A 17,741-nucleotide genomic window follows, 5' to 3' on the forward strand; every position below is an offset into this window, starting at 1 on the left:
ACACGCACACACACAGATTACACCCAGCGCCATGCATTTTGGGCAAAGCACTTCACTTATAGAACTCAGTGCTTTCAAACATCTCTTCCTCTCTTTCTTCCTGTGTCAGTCTATTTCTCAAGTGGTGTGTGTTGGCAGTGTGTGATTGCAATCACGTTAAAACAGCGTTGCCTCTGATGACGATAACCTGTCTTACACACAACAAACACACACGACCATCCCCCCCCCACACACACAGGAGGGGAGGGTGTAAAGGAGGAAGTAAGAAACACAAAGGAATAGTCTTCTCACTGTTTTCTGGGGCAAGGACATTGTGTCTGCCACTGTCTCGCAGTGGCCAAATTCAAGGTTGAAACACACACACACACACACACACACACACACACACACACACACACACACACACACACACACACACATACACACAGATGTTCCCGCTCTAGAAACATAGATCTTAAATGCTTCGCTAAGCCCACTGTCCTCATGAGTGTAACATCAGGTGACCAACATTCAATGACATCAAGCTACAGCCTTTGTGTGTGTGTGTGTGTGTGTATGTGCGCCTTGCCGTCCTCTCCCCCTGTCTCTCTCTTTCCCTTCCTCTTCTGACGAGTTCCCCTCAGATGCTTGAAGGACAGTTTTTAGGAGCAGGGTGGTTTGGGGGTAAATGGGAGAGATGATTGCATGAATTCATGAATAAATGAGAGTGTGACTTGTAAGGGGAGAGTGAGGCCTGCTAGGCCTCAAGTGGCAATGTTTTATTAAACAGCCTTCATCTGTGCGACTGTGTGAATTAGTTAGCCGCGGGGTCAGAACCTGGTGATGAGTAAAGACGACAAATTACATAGCTAATGTCGTCTGTGAAAATAAAATAAAAAAGGGAAATTTTGATTTTGGATAACATCATAGGCATGTTAACAACCCAAGGGTCATCCAACTTTCAAAGCTGCTGTTGGCTTGTGGAAATCATTTTTCAGCACTAGACCAAGTCCTGTTTTGGGGGTAAATTGTCACTGCATTATGCTGGGGGCGTCGTTCCAACCAGGGCCTCCCACAGAGAATACTGCAGGACACTAACAATTTAATAACGTAGTAGCAGCCAGTTGCAGAAGGTCGAAAGGTTACGCGCTTTGGCTTCAATTAAAATGGCTTTGGGAAATAGCAGTAGCGGGGTCATGGAGATTTGGACATCACACAGCGGGGATTCATGCATTATAGTTAAAGAAGGCAAAGTGAATCATTTTCCAGTTATGATGGGCAACAGTACTATTTCACTGTGTTTGTTTGTTTCTTAAATCATCAGATTGCAGGAACAGAAGTGTACATACTGTTCACTTCCTTTGCTTCTTGATGTTTTGAAGCCTCTAAGTCTCTACTAAATATATAATAATATATATAATAAAAAATAAGAATTATACGTTGAAGATTTTTGCACAAATGCCTGCATTTTGAAGACGTTCCTCAGCTGTTGCTTTCAGCCCAACTCACATTTCAGAGCAGACAGCAGCAGCAGCTGCAGCAGCAGGGTTATGCCATGGTCCACTGCTTCAAGGTGAGCCCACGAGTAAGGATAGCATCTCCTATTGACACCCAAAGCCTCTGCATCGACCAGACTTTGACTGACAGGCCCGGAAGCCTTGACTTCGCCCTATCTACCTCATGCCTAGACCAAGGGAGCCAATAAAGCTCGTCTATATTTAAACCTCAGAACAGACAGGGAGATAGGGTAAATTGTTGAGGGAAGGTTTTTCCGGTCATACAAAAAAAAAAAAGGTATGCCCTGTCTCATTTCCCCAGACCTAAACAGATTCTTTAATCACAGGGAATATGGAAGTGCTTTGGAGCTGACACTACAGAGGTAGTAATGAGGAGGTTGATTTGTTATGACTCAAGCACAACCACTTTTTTGAGTCCAGCAGTTGAAGATTGTGTCTATTGATGTATTTTGAGCATGCACCACTGCCCCTGATGGACCTCACCAACTGCTATTTGCTTGCTTTCAAATCATTTAGACACCAATTAGTAATGAAGGTCAAGCTTTGAGAGGAATCTAATTTAGCATTTTAGATACAATGTCTACTTGGTATATATCACTGCAAAGGAGCTAATAAGGTTTTATATATATGTAAAGCAAGGTTAGCAGCTGTAGAGGCCGCCAATATTTTGGTGAATTTGCCCCTGAATTCCTAAAAGCTCCAGAGAGGCTGCTCTGCGGCTGAACCTGACCTCTAACCAGCTAGTGTATATAAATAAAAATAAAATGTTTCTATAATTTTTGGAGACATAAGAAAAAAGAACTATAATAAAAAACAAAAACCCTGAGGCGTATGAAAATAAAACTACTGAATAGGAGAACCAAGTTAAAATGTATGCTAAAAAGATGGAGGTGGAGAAATGGGCCAAGGTGGAGAAATGGGCCAGGGCAGGTTGTATCACAATGAATTAGGCCTCACATCACTGAAACACTGTACACAAGTGCTGTGGGGTCACTGGGTGTTGACTAGAAGCCAGTTTTATGATGCCAACAGCAGCACCAGCCTTGATGCCCTACAGTATACTGCACTAGTGTCAATCATAAAGACAAATGACAGACAAAGGGATGGGAGGCCAGGAAAAAGACAAGGAAGGAGAAAACAATGAGAAAGAAACATGATTCACATTTGTTTCTTGAATATGAGACAACTTCACACCTGGCCAGGGACTACAGACGGAAACTATCCTCTTAATTCTGGGTTAATTGTGGTTTGTTATATATAGACATTGTCATAGTATTTGCAAAACTGGCCTGAGTTCCTACACACAGGCTCATCTGGTAGCTGCTCTTCTACAATCCAAAGCACTTTCAGAGAGTTTCATTCCAACAGCCCTTGGATTACAGATGTGAGACGAGGGGAAATTGAATTCAATTCAACATTTGTCTTGCCTTTTGCTTTCCAGTCAGTACACAGATCTCAATCAAACATCTTTCAACTGCTTTTTCCCCCCACCGAGACGATTCTCTTCTAAATATCTTTTCAAACAAAACAAATTGTGGCCAAACCAACTGATAGCTCAAGCTGGAAACTGCTTTACAACCTGTCCAAGGAGGCCAACAAATACCAACCATTCAAATCAGCTCGCTGTAGTCGGCTATGTGGAGAACTATTTTTAACTTGACTTTTGTCTGCCTTTTGTTTTGCAGAGCTTTGTCATAGCAAAGTGTGTCATTTCTGGTTATGGTCTAAAGTTCATTTGAGACGGAGACCATGCCAATACAATGGAAGCACTGTATCACTGTGCACTGTGCACACATGCTACATATTCAGGTCTGCCCGCGAACACATTTCCTGGAGAAATGATCTGATGTCTTTTCATCAGAAATGGTGAAATGTCTACCAAATTTCTTCAAAAGGTGGTAGCCTGCCTCTAATCTTGCCTCTACTTTTATTTACTTTTGAACTTTGGTTTGAAATGTTTTATTCATTGTTTTATTGATCCTATTTCAACCCTTAAAATGGATGGTTCTTTTGTGTTTGCTTTGTGTAGTTTTACCTTCTATTTGTTTGTATTTTAAAAGCGTGCTATATTATTATTATTATTATTACATTATTATTATCATTATTATTATCATTATTATTATACCCACACTCCATCACCATCCATTTTAAGTCTGCAAGCTTTTTGTTTGACGCACCTCCCTATTTTATGTTCTTGTTTATTTTTATTGACTTTTTGTCTGCATCATAATTATTTTATTTTGTAAGTATGTTTCTTCTCTTTCTCATTCTGAGAGTTTGGGTTGGACATGGGAGGTGTTGTTTTATCTCTCTGTTTTAACACAACGGTACTTCATATTTCTAAGTTGGAGAATAAAAATGATTACATTTTATTTTAACTGTGTCAAATGCCAATGTAGCATAAAAATCTTTTTGTACTGCTAATAGAATTACAGAGTAATTATGACACATTTTAAAGTGGTGAATTAGAGCTCCAGCAAGGTGTTCTATGAGGCGAATTAAGAGAGACTTCAAAATATAGCTGTACTGACATGGCAGCAATTGAAATGTGGGATTCAAATTCATTCAATTCAAAGAACCAGAGTAAAGAGACAATAGGGTGAAGTCATGCATGACGCTGATTCACTGCCAGCCTGCTAAAGGGGATATAAACAGTTTCTCCAATCTGTCCTCTACTACATGCAACATTTTTATTTATTCATTTTTCTGTCCAACGTTCTCTAATGTTAGTGTGTCAGTATTTAGGTGACAAAACTTCTGGCTGTCATTGTTGCAATGCGCCGGGTCTTCTTCTCCTCCGAGAGTGAGTGACCTATGAGTATGTGTCTGGGGATGAACGTTTGAGTGTGTGTGTGTGTGTGTGTGTGTGTGTGTGTGTGTGTGTGTGTGTGTGTGTTTGAAGACGAACTTCGTCCCGCTGAGAAAAAATGGGGTCAGAAGTCAAATTGAACATGAAGGGGCCCCATCGACTTTATCTCTACGCTCTTTGTGTGCGAGAGTGCGCATGTGTGCTTTTGTGTGTGTTTCTGTTTGAACCTATATCTGTGTGTACATGAGTGAATGAGCGTGATTACACTTTATCTGGGAATGTCCAATCCTCTTGTACGTGCTCTCTTATCTCAGAACTAACCTGGTGCAACAAAAGTGGGATTTTGTCTGAGCAAAGAGCGGGAAACAATGGTGATACAAGTGAAGATACACGCGGTTCCAGCTCAGTGTGATGCAGGACACCGAACCGCAAAGAAGGGCAGAATGCTTGCGGATAAAAGAGAGGGAAGGATGAAAGGTGTGAAGAGGAGAGGGAGGAAAGAAGGAAAGTAGGAGAAATGACAAAAGAGGAGAGAAGATGTGAGACAAGAAGCGTCTCTCCCCTGTTTTGTCATGGGAGCTACATGCTCCCAACGCAGGTCACCGCTTCATTTAAATCACAGCAAACTCGTATTTATCCCACTTCTGTATGTCTGAGATGCTCGTTATTGCTTGAGTTACTTCATAGGTATCACAGATTCTGACCTTTAGACTGAATCCTCTGACACATACAGTATGGCCATACACACACACACACACACACACACACACACACACACACTGCGGTTCATCATTATTACCTGTCCTGAGGCTGTCGAGCCAATGTCATGCTGGGAAATAACTGTAGCTGAACGTTTAGATTACACATATGCTGGAGGTGGAGTACTGCAAGTGTGTGAGTGTGAACATCTGTGCGTCTGCGTTCAGCAGAGAGCGATGCAGTGCATGCGTTGGTGTACTAAAGGGCCTCTAGTAGAATATTAAATTCTTAGTACGAGGCATTTTGCAAAATACTTTTTGGGAGGAATGTAGATCAAATTATATCAGCTCGTGGAATGTCTGTTTGTTTAGGTGGGTGTTCAAATTTAATCCATACATCTTTTACCCACATACGTGTAAGCCTCCCTCTCCACAAAGAGTACATCTGAGTGTGTGTATGCATCCCTAAGTTTGTGTGTGTGTGGGTGTATGCACTGCTGTGTGTGTGTGTGTGTGTGTGTGTGTGTGTATCTCAAGTGTACTGGCTAAGTTGAACTGCTCATGCCCTCCAGGTTAAGACAACTTTGACCAGTGATTGTAAATACACCACACTTGCTGGTGGCAACTTGAATGCTTCACTCACATTTTTTTGTGATCAGAGGCAGGCGCCCACGCAAAAAAAAAACCACACAGAGCCAAACTTTTACTGAATAACAACTCAAACAGTTGAAAGAGAGGACATGTAACAAAACACTTGTTAAATTACGTTTAAAAGAAAGTATTGACTGTCTCGCTGCTTCCTATTTCCAGAAGTTAGGACTTACAGCCCTATTTGCCTGTTGAGAACTGTGATTGAATGTAAAATATCATTGAGGTGGATAAACGTTAAATAGTTTGGCATCTGAAGGAGCAAGAGAAGTACAGCCTTGGTTTCCTCATCGTGAAAAGAAACGCTTTGTGAAGAACATCCTTTCAGTGAAATTTCAATGTATAAATTCTCTAAGTTGTAAAACCACTCAGCTAAAAACAACTACGAGCTGTCAAGGCCAGATGAAACTTGAATATAATGCAGCTACGTGTTTTTAAAAGTGTGTGCTTCTCGCTGGTACGTGTGTCTGCCTCCGGCATGTGAGTGCGAGAATGTAAGTATTCAAGTTTGAGGTTTTGAATTAAACTAAACAGAGTAATCAATGAAGCAGTCGTCTATAAAAATTCACCGAATAAGAAGTATAAGCACAATTAGATAAACACATGAAATCAACTAGCAAGCGAAACAAAAAAAGACAGAAACATCATTTTTCTTTCTCCGTCTGAAACATTCTTGCAATATAAGTGAATAAAATGACGCTAATTTGGTGAATTTGTGAGGGCATGGCAGCTTGACTGATCCTCCTATATAATTCCGTCCACATGTGCATTAGACACACACACACACACACACACACACACACACACACACACACACACACATAGAAGAAGAGTCTTCCTGAAGAATAACTGCAGCTACCAATGATATAAATATATATGCAAGTGAGGTGAGGTGCTAGTTTGCCACGGCTACCGTACCTGTGACCAGCTCTCTGATTTCCACATCTCCCGTCTTTCTCAGCAGGCGGACCAACGCAGGAATCCCACCGCAGTTCTTCAGAGCCACTTTGTTCTCATCGTTGGCCTTGCCGTACACCAGGTTCCTCAGGGCTCCGCAGGCGCTACGGTGAACCTCACTCATCCTGTGGTCCAGCAGGTCCACCAGCAGCTGGATGCCTCCCTGTCTGCGGATCTGAGCATCAAAAGAAACCATATCAATGTAAATTTTTTTTTATATAACGACCTTCCCATAGTGCACACTCCGTCAACAGAGGAATGTATGTGGTCAACAGTTGTCTGTACAGGTAGCTGCTCATGTGTGTACAGTATGTGTGTGTGTGTGTGTGTGTGTGTGTGTGTGTGTGTGTGTTGTCTTCTTGAATGGCCGTCCTATTTTTGAAGAAAAGGCTGAAAACGACATACCCAAAGTAAAATGGTTACTGTTTTTGAACCCCTATGACTACAGGCCCAAAGCTGAGCATTCCTGAAAGATAACCTTTTGAATTTTCTTCTGCAAGTGTCAGATTTACTCTAAGTGTTACTGACACTGAGTTACTGCAGCTCAAACATAGTGGAAATTGCAATTTTTTTGCCTCGCCTAAATTATTTTTCTTTTTGAATGAAACAAGTTAGCTGTGGCTCTTATATATAGGCCTAAAAGTTGAATGAAGCCACAGCCACAAGCCTGACCAAAAACTGGTAGAAAGTAGATAAAAAGACACCCAAAAATGAGCTTTGCAAGTGCAGTGTTGAAGGGCAATGTCAGACGGAGCTGCATCTGGAACAAGTGTTCCAGATGAGATTATGGGTATTTTTAGGTATATAATTCTACTTTTTTTTGTTGTTTATTTCACCAGTTCTACAACTACTACTAATAAAACCAACATTGTTTTAATGTTTTTTTACATAACAGCCTTCTGTAATGAGACACTGCATAACTATCATATCTGCAGGTCACAGTCTGACCTTTCTGAGCTGCTGCGCTCTCACCCTCAAGCCCCCTCCCCCCATGTAACATACCGCTGGAATCGTAAGCTTATTGGCTATAAAACCTGTCAGTCAAAAATGTACTCCTCTGCCTATTGGCTCTCTGCCTGGGGGTTCTCGTGGTTGGTCAGCCGAGAGCCAGTGAAGCACTGGCTCTCTTGATGGACAGATTGTTCAGCCAATTCGGATCGCAGAATCGTGGAAGGGGGCTTGTTTTGTCGCCAAGAAGCCGGCGTACACGGAAATACGAAGCTTTGTTGTTCGCCCGTCATCGAAGAGCGATAACTAGCTATAAACAATATTTTGTTCAGAAACTCACAACGTCAACACATGGCGTGTTATGGATGACTGCCGGAGTTAGCGTGCTCGTGGGACTAAACGAAGTGGCTACTTTTGTTCGTTGGACTCTTACCTTTCTCTGAATATAAGGATTAGCATGCTACATGTTGTTTTTGGACTTCCAGACAGCTCGAAAAGGTAGGGAACGCTTGGCTTGTTGTTGTTATTTTTCTGTGCACTCCTTGCACACATGCTGTGTTTGCTTTTGATGTGTTTTCCGTGAGCCTAAAACGGCTTACTTTGTTCGATACGCGAGACTCGTAGCTTTCAAATGATGTGTAATATGACGCAGACGCATTTAAAATAATATGCGATTAAACGGAATGAATGCGAAACTAGTGCAAAACGGCCCGCATGAGGGTCCTGACTAAATATGAAAAGGCAAATAAGTTGCAGAACAGCTTCTTAACAGAGATGAATAAGTTCCAATTGCTTTATGTAACAATATTGTAACATTTTTAACATCCACCACGAATTAGGATTTATACAATATTTACGATGAAAATGGAAATAATTAAAATGATGATGAATTATATCAGAAACCAAAGAGGTGTATGTGATTCCTATCTTAGAATACATTAAAAATCCAAAACACCTACAGCATGCTAGAAACTGATTCTGCATATCTTAATTCAATGCCATTTAAAAAAAGCTGTTTTATTATCATAGTTATAAATCTCAGTTTTAGACAAAGATTAAGAAATTAAACGGAAACACGCATCAACTGTGAATATATAAATTACCCTTTAGTCCTTTAAGGATAGGCTACAACGTTTAAAAACAATTAATACAATTTGATCTTTCACTAGATATAATTGCAGAACATTGTTTTACTTTGTAATTGTTGCATCTGATTATGAACATATGAAGGATTATGAATGACTGTGAACTTAAAAATGCTTTGTAAAAGGTTTGGATTAGTACAGGTAATCTTAGACAGACATCTGCACATCAGATCTGTTCAGTGATTCAAAATGATTGAAGTGAAACTAAATGGCAATTGAGTGTGTTTATCAGGCAGATTGCAGATTAAAAGTACAAAATAATATCATGCATTCTTTGTGGTTTGCTTTTACCAAATAAAAGCAGATGCTGAAACGTATTAAAATACTGGAGAAAGCCTCATGGCTGGTATGACTTCCAAAAAGGTCAAGAAAATTGTCAAGAAAGGTGCTAACACCCTGTGGCTATGTGAATAATCTTCATCTATATCTTATGAAAGCATCTTTTACACCCTCCTTGCTCTTCGACTCGACTTGTTTTAAACATGTATGCCTGACTTCGATTGAATTAAATATTTATATTAAAGGTACTTCAACAAGTGCAGCCACTTTTCTGGAGATGTCCCTGCTCGGTACATATGTAACCACCTCTTCTCTGTGTATTGTATTATTACTGTATGTGGTATACACACACAAGGACACACAAAGAAACAAGCCAATCAGTGCAGATTTATGATGATATCCTGATTCTGTGAGACAACACAAGGCAGTCGGGGCTGTTAGCCCAGTAGGGAACACAATGAGGGCACTCGGGTGTTGCACATTATGCCTTCCCCTACGGTGTTACACATAATACCCTCCCACCACGGGGATACACGTATTGCCTTCCTCCCTATGCTGGGACTTTTTAAACCCTCCCACATTGCTTCCCCACTACAGGGATCTTCGCCGGCCTTAGGGGTCCAAAGAGCTTAACAAGCCGTGTTTAGTCCGATCGACAGGGGTGCGGTGCTAATCACCAAAAACAGGCTGCTGTGATCACCAGGAGACTAATACGAACATGGACAGAGCAACTAGTGCGTGTGTGTGCTTCAGAACGGGAGAGAGTAAAAGTGAAAGCCTGTCTTCCATGCTTCCACTGAATCTCTGGAGTACTGCAACAAGCAGAGTTAGTCATGCAGATAACGCCAAGAAAAGTTTTTCACACTTAACATCAAACCCTCTTCTCTTTTTTTCTGCATGTTCTCCGCCCAAACCTGCCTGGGACATCGGGTTCATGTACTAGAAAACAATTCTTAGTGTCTGTTTAATCACGAAGCACCAGATGGGTGGAGTGTACCGTACAGACACTTTGACGGGGACAGTAAAGTGCGATAAAGAGACTTTCCCTGTGATTATCCCTGGCACTCATTGCTTTGGCTCCTGTGGAAACCTCACACATCTGGCATGAGGTGGCCAAGAAAAAAAAAAAAGAGAGAAAAATAACAAAGAAGAAAAATCCACACATCAGAATGCGTGTTTACAAGTGCAGTTTAACTTTGATTTATTCATAGTGAAAACAAATGAAAATGTGGGCCAGGTGGAGAGAGCAAAGGAAGCACAAGAAAGTGATGGAGGGCAGGGAGAAGGATGGAGGCGTTTGATGACACAGCAGGAGTTTATCGAGCAAAATGACTTTGCTTATCTATTCAATTAAAATGGATTAAGGGATGCAATGAATGGCAAACTAACCTTGCCCCATTGGCCACACAATTTCCTCGACCTGATTTGCTGTCCTATTATGCCCTCCAGTCCTCCCCTCTGCTCCCCCTCCCCTTCTCCCCGCACCGATCCCTGCTCCGCTCCCCTCTCCTCTTTATGCTCGTGTCACTGTTAATCTGCTATTCCATAAAAGCCATAGTGCTATTACTTTGTATTGCCCCGGAGCTACCTACAAGGCTTGCCAATACCTCCGCGCCCTTTCCTTCTATTCCATGTAAAGAAGATTAGAAGCGCAGATTGATTTGTCTTTGTCTCCCGCTGTTCCGCACCGGCCACGGCTATTGGTAACCCATAGCGACAGCATTGCCGTGGTAACAGTTAGCAGTGGTGACAGCTTGGGATTGTGGGAATCAGACGCGCTGCCGGCGTAAAAAGCTGGCAGTGGGACAAACGGGGCGACACACATACGTGGATCGGCGGCACGTGAAGCCTAACAAGTGTGTTGGAGCCATCACATATGGAACGTCAGCGTTAATCAGCCGTAGACAGTTCACTGCCTGCATGGTGTGAGCGACCTACAGTTTGTGTCACATCTTTCAACCTCATGCAGACAAACACACATACAAGGGCTTTTGCCTTTACCTGCGGTTTAGCCTCAGGCATTTAAGAACCTTTTAACCTAATTAAGTTCTTGGCCCCAGGCTAACATTTCCCTCCGGGGCCTTCAAAACTGGGCCAAACATGACATTAACCTATGGCTTCCTAATATTGTTCTGAGGCAGGGATGCAGCTAATTTTTGCAGCAGTATCAACAGCGAGATCCCCAACCGAGAAAATGTACTTAAAATTCACTAGAGGCTCTGCTCTGTTGTTTGAAGAGCATGGCAAGAGAGAAAACAAAAACCACTACTCGTCACAGTGGGGGAGAGGAAGAGTGTTTAATAATCCCAGTGTGTGAGTGAGCATGTGTGTGTGTTGGTAAGTGGGTGGTCCCCCAGTAGTTTCAGACCAACATATTGATCCAGACGTAGAGCCATTTAAACTGGGATTTATGGCACCACATTATTGACAGTTATACGTAAATGGGTTAGTAATTTCAAACCATCTTCAAATGAACAAACACATAATAGTTACCTGAAGGTTAAGAAAACCCAGAGGCAAGGGATAACAACCAAAACACAAGCACAACAACAAAAACAAGCAAGGCTTTTCTCTTCATGTAATTTGCCCGTTTATATAAAAAAAAAAACATATAAAGAACTTGTTCCCAGTGGTGAGAATTGGCATGAAAAAAGACAATATTTTTACACTCACACACTATTTTACACTGTGATCGGAGTAGAAAATGATTGTAGAATTGTAGAAGCATGCAATATTATGATGGTATTTCCTATGGATCATTCGCTGTGTCTTTCTCATCTGCTATGCTGATGCCTGTTGAACAGATATTCACAGTTTGCAGTTTGCACAGTTCACGGTCCAAAAATCTCAAACAAGATTTTCACTCATGAGTTGTCTCTAAAAACAAAGAATAAAGTGCAAATTCTAAAGTGCAAATTCTATCTGCCATAGGATCTGATCCAGTCTCCACTATCTGTAAGATCCCAATGTTCATACTTTACTGCATAATCAAGCAGGTTTGTAAAAAAAAACATTTCATACCATAAGAAAAAGGGGGGAGGAGGAGAAATTGAGGTAAGGTAGCTGATAACAAAATAAACCAGTAGAGGCAGAAAGTAATACATGAGGTGTGAACCAAACAAAATGGATATGTGTAAGAGAGACGTGGTAGGGTGGGGTTGGTGGCGTGACACGGAGTCAGGGGGCACGTTCCTCTTCCTTCCATCGGTCTGTTGGATAAATGGATATCGACAAGGCTGCTACACAAAATGAATTACTGATGTGACTGTACGCTCTGACACGGTGTGTGTGGGCTTGTGTGTTGGTGACGTGCCAATAGGCCTGTAAGGATGTACGTTGTGTGTGAGAAGAACGGGTAACGCTTTGCAAGTGTGCATCTGTCTGTGTGTGTACATGTGTGTGTGTGTGTGTGTACGCGCTATAAAGGACACTGAAAATGAATTTGCCAAAGTGTGTCTGTGGTCAACTGTAATCTGAGCTGAGGCCAGACCTCCATGTGCCCTATCACACTCTCTCCTTTCTCTGCTGCTGCTCTCTCTCTGGCTACATCTGATTGGCTACAGATATATGTGATGGCACAAGCAAACAAAAAAAAAAACGACATGACCTTAAAGGAACTAACACATTGTCACAGACCACACCTCATCCAAGCACACGTGCACTCTGCAACATTCGGAGACAAATTGCTGCTTCATCATCTTTCTCCAAACTTCAGAGAACCAAAGACCGCATCCTCGTCACCTGATCCCAGACAACAGAAAGTGGTACTTTCTCGTGGCTGTTTCTCCCCCATCCCTCTCTATCACCTCTGTTTATCTCAGCTCTCATCTCTCTCCCCCCCCTTTTGCCCCTGCAGAGTATCTCTTTAGCGACGAATAGCAGCCATGTTGTGGCTGTGTCTAGCTGCTCAGTGTGTCCCCTGCCATCTGTGTCCGTCTGGCTGAAAACGATTTAGTCTTTGGTGTTTATAACAAAAATCTGCCATCTAATTTCATAATGCATGTAAGTAAGATGGCCCATCTCACATTAGAATCGTGTTATGGAATGTTGTGTTATGTTTTGATTGTATATGCCAATTCAAGGACCAACTTCTTGTTCAAAAAACACATTCAATATTTTGGTTTCATTAGATTATTAAAACTGACATACGTTTTTATTGCTCTGCTTCTGTTGTTTATGTATTTTGTAGAAATAACCCACTTAAAGCTCTGATTAACCATTTCTCTATAGAACCGCTAAGAGGGCTTTAAGTAAGCAGCTGTCAAATCATGGAAATCGACAGCTTATTGCTTGCAGATCCAATTAGAAGAAGAAAAACTATTGATGTCACTATTCAATATCCTGGAAATATAGAGAGTATTTCACCTACATAATTACCTGCCACACTTTTAAATTACCATAATTTGATTCAATCTTGCGGTAATTATTATTTTGTAAGAGTAGCTTTCAAATCGTTTATATGACATCGCTGGTTTTGGAATAAAAAGCATTGATGCATAAATAATGAATATAAATACCTTATATACAAATTCAAAAGCTGTGTTTTGCCTCAGTTTCCAGTGGGTAACTACGCAAGTCGAGAATCTTTCTAAACAAGACACACCTTTGAAACTTAAACAGGACAAAACTGCAACATGTGACCCCTGAAAAGGTAAAGTGTTCCCAGGTACAGAGGACATCCTCATCCTTGAAGACAACCTCAGATTTCTACTCTGCCAATAAAAAAAAAAGTATTTTTATCATAAAATCTTCTGTAGAATCTGCTTTTATATCGTTCCCTGAGTAATGACGCAGACAACGACATGCATATTCACCACCATCACATCACATCTTGAACAAAATATGATGTGAAAATTAACAATTGCGAGAAGGTTGTGTGACATCCATTTTTATATCTGACACAGCAATGTGTCATGCTCCTAACACTTTTCCAAATGGGAAGTGTAAGGTGTTCAATATTACCATGGTATTTCTGTCACAGAATAGCTACTCTCCTCTGCACCCAAAATGCATGTTAATTACTTAAAAATAACCGCATTTATGACAAAAAACACTATTTGAACCGAAACTATAACCCTCCCTTCTTCATGCGTTCCTATTGGCTGATTGAACCGCTGTGTCAAGCAAAGTTTAACACAGCCTACTGACATGAAAGTTAATAGGGACAAATAGTAAGATACTGTGAACTTGCCCAATGGTTTATGTTAAATATATTTGGATGAACACTTTATGTTACATAAATAAATTAAAAAGACTTTGATCTAATAATAGTCCATTGACATAAGGGATTTGTGTTTAGTTTTCTGTAATTTTGGTCATCTTAATGAAACCAAAGCAGTTTCAGGGTGGCTCATGTCATATTTGTTTCACAGAGGTCTCGTTTTTCACTGCAATTTACTGTATAAATCCTGCACATCTGTGGAAACAGCACAAACATGGCCAGAAGTATGGATAACTCAAAAACACATTTTCTGCAGCATAACACCATACAAAAGCATTTATTTGATAAATCCTTGAATGCTTTATCGTAGCCAGCTGGACTTGCTTTAGGCTTTTGAAGACGTTTATTCTCTCATCAAAGACGTTCCTTCAGTTCTAACTGAGTAGTGAGGATTTTAGATAGCCTTCATAAACTAAAGCAGTTGCCTACGATAAAGCTTTCATGGATTACCGTGACCTGGATGATCGAGAATCTTCACAGACAATTTCTGTGATGATTTATTTTACAAGAATTAAAGAAAAATGCAAAAAAAAAAAAACATTTCTCCATTGGGCCACAATAGTGAAGAATATTGATAAAAATGGTGCTATACATCTTGAAGTCTTCTCTCTCTCCGGTGTAAAGAACCTGCATTTCACATGACCACTGGTCATTCACTGCTGCCCAGCGGCATAAGATTACAGGTTGGAACAGTTTTTCTTTGGGAAAACATTTAAATAAAACATATAGAATAAAGTTATTTGCAAATGTTCAATTTTAATGGTTTTTCCTGACTTGGGTGTTTGTCACACATTATTGGAAATGAGAAAATCCGAGAGCCACTTCTGATTGATATTATAATTTCCTTACATTATTGCATATGTTTGAGTACACATACAATAGTGTAAGCTTCTACTATTCCAGACTCCCTCACGAAGAACCATGAAATCTGTACTTTGTTCTGGAACTTTCTTTTAAATATCCTTTGTCATTAAATTAAATGAATACTGGAAGATACAAAGGGAAAAACAGACGTCAACTAGTCAAGAAGTGCCCTATCATTAAAGTGATGGCTCTACAGTAAACATACACACATCTGCATTATGGGCGATCAAATGTAATATGATAAAAGACACTGACACCAGAAACAAAGAAGGGGACGCGGATGAATTGTTTTCACTCTCAGACATGACGAGAATAATGCAAATACTGAAAACTCAGAAAAAACTGAAAAAAACAGAAGCACCATAATAATGGAGAAAAACAAATGCAAACACTCCAGATAAGGGTTCACTGCCTTGTTCCATGGGTAACGGGGCTTTAAAATAAATAATATTCTTATGCAAAACAAAACAAATACATTACTCTTAAGACAATATACAAACACAATATCTTGATTCAGCCCAACAAAAGGATCTTAAAATAATATGCTGTATCTGGCTTTGTGATTCGTTTATTTTTTCATTAAAAACTGTTATGTGTGTGTGTATACAAATGTGGCAGTGTGTGCAAGTAGATGTATGCATGCGAAAGCCTGCTTTTATTTGATGTGATGTCAAGCGTCAATTTTGGCTTGTTGATATCTCGTCCAGATTTAATTTATGTAAAAAGTGTTCAGCAATCCCTGAAGGAGATAATCAAACAGACTAATGGAGGCAGGCTGAAGCATCCACTGTCCAATCTCCATTGTTGATGACCTCCATTCAACAATTACAGCCATCACAAAAGACACAGACACTTAGGTTTCTTTCAGAGCTACGTGGACGAGTGGACTGGAGTGTGATGTTTCTGTATGTAAGCGTGATTGCATATTCGTATCTACGATTCTCGTATCAATAGCCAGGGTGGGTACATTGTGAATCATTAGCTGTGTATTTCTGTTTAATTACCTGATAGTTAAACTAAAATATTGTCCCCTTTCTTTCAGTTTGCATATTGAGCTTTTAACTCTTTATTCTGTTTGAAGTTTGCACATCATGTTGATGTTCGTCTCTTTGTATTTGTGTGTCAATAAGCATTTCCGCAATCACATTGAGGTCGCAGCTATTGATCGACTCTATTGAAATTCATTTCATAAAGGAAAAAAGAAAATTGCCGATGCCCTCGCCTTCATGTAGTGCTATATTGAATCTGAAGGTGATATATGGTGGGGTGAGGTGTGTATTTAGGGACCTTTAGAAGGAGCAGAAAAATAAAAGACCTTGTGTATCAGAGAGTTTGGATTTGAGTGCATCTGCATGTGTTTTAGCTCAGCGCTCGTCTTATTAAAGGGTTTAAACTTTAGAGAGTTCCAGAGGGGCTTCCCTTCAAAATTGCTTTTGAGAGACAAACCCGTGACTTTGGGGTAAATTGAACTTTACTGCCACTATAGATACTGCTCAATCAAAGGCACAGCTTAGGGATGGAGATTGCATCGAGCTTTATCATGCAGGCCGTCAGTGTTGAACTGGTTAGTTAAAGCAGCATTTCTTGAAAGCGACTGTGGGGAGAAAAAATGCAAAAAAATCCAAAGAAGGTATTCACTTGGCTCCATATACACATCTTTTTACGGCTTTTGTTATCAAAGTTACAATCATTCCCTTCTCTACTACTCTGATCCGAATCAGATCCTCACACAACACTGAAAACACACCAACACACGCAGACACAAACCTCGGCTTTGATCTTGTTGTCTCCGAAACAGAGATGCTGTAGGTAGGCTGCAGCGTTGGACTGCACCGATGGGAACTGGTGCTGTAACATCTGGATCACCTCTGGCAGCTCCGGATCTCTCCACCCAAACTCTCTGCAGAGAAACAGACAGACACTTTGATTGCCGCAACATCTCACCAAAACACGGGAGATTACCTGAAAGCAGCTTCCCCCAAGAAACCCAGCGATATATACATAAATGAAGAAAATATTGTACGACTTATATTTACAGTGTTTTATTTGATAACAACTCTGTGAGTCTTTTAAGGTCTCTCAACTCTCTATAGTCAGTTGATTCAACATCACGTCAGAAATAGTTCTGAGATAACTTAGAAAAAGAGGTAACATTTTGAAGAATTGCACAGCACAGCACTGCCGGTGCCTGTCTGCAGTGTGAGTGGTGTGAGTTATGTTTTATACTTTCTACCATTAGGAGTCTACAGTGGACAAAGTGAAATAAATGTTTTGTCCCTTGGTAATACCCAGGAATTGGTCTCCTTATTGTATTATTCCCTGCTGATAATTGTTTTGCCACGGTCCCCCAAATGAGAAAATTATGGCTGTGAGAAAGTGTGGGCGACTGTGTGTGTCTCTCCACAATCCACTGTAATATTTTCTCCAATAACCACTGTGTAAACTGTTTCTGTGTTACTTCCCCTCCCTCTCTTCGTCTCTCCCTCTTTATCTCAGAGCTTCAGCTTTCAATGTGATCAGAAGAAAACCAATGCTGAAATGTTGCCGCTCCCATCGATTGTGGTGTTTGGGAGATCAATTTTGTTGTTCCTGCCGTCGTGCTCACTGTTCTTTGCCAAAATGCTGCTCAATGTAATCACCCATCAAGCTATTGTGGGAAAACTTTGATTTATTTTG

The 17,741-nt window shown here is 40.6% G+C and overlaps 1 protein-coding gene across 2 annotated transcripts in view; it reads right to left on the reverse strand.

The window, feature by feature from the left end:
- ctnnd2a (catenin (cadherin-associated protein), delta 2a) overlaps positions 1–17,741 on the reverse strand; it is a 218,632-nt gene that overhangs the window by 54,453 nt on the left and 146,438 nt on the right. For both annotated transcript variants that reach the window (XM_084033107.1, XM_084033108.1), the window contains exons 13-14: positions 16,833–16,965; positions 6,570–6,783 (exon numbers count right to left, since the gene is read on the reverse strand). In XM_084033107.1, the coding sequence (XP_083889233.1) occupies positions 6,570–6,783; positions 16,833–16,965 (347 nt within the window). The remainder of the gene's footprint in view (positions 1–6,569; positions 6,784–16,832; positions 16,966–17,741) is intronic.

Source organism: Eutrigla gurnardus, assembly GCF_963514095.1.
Source record: "Eutrigla gurnardus genome assembly, chromosome: 18".
NCBI lineage: Eukaryota > Metazoa > Chordata > Actinopteri > Perciformes > Triglidae > Eutrigla > Eutrigla gurnardus.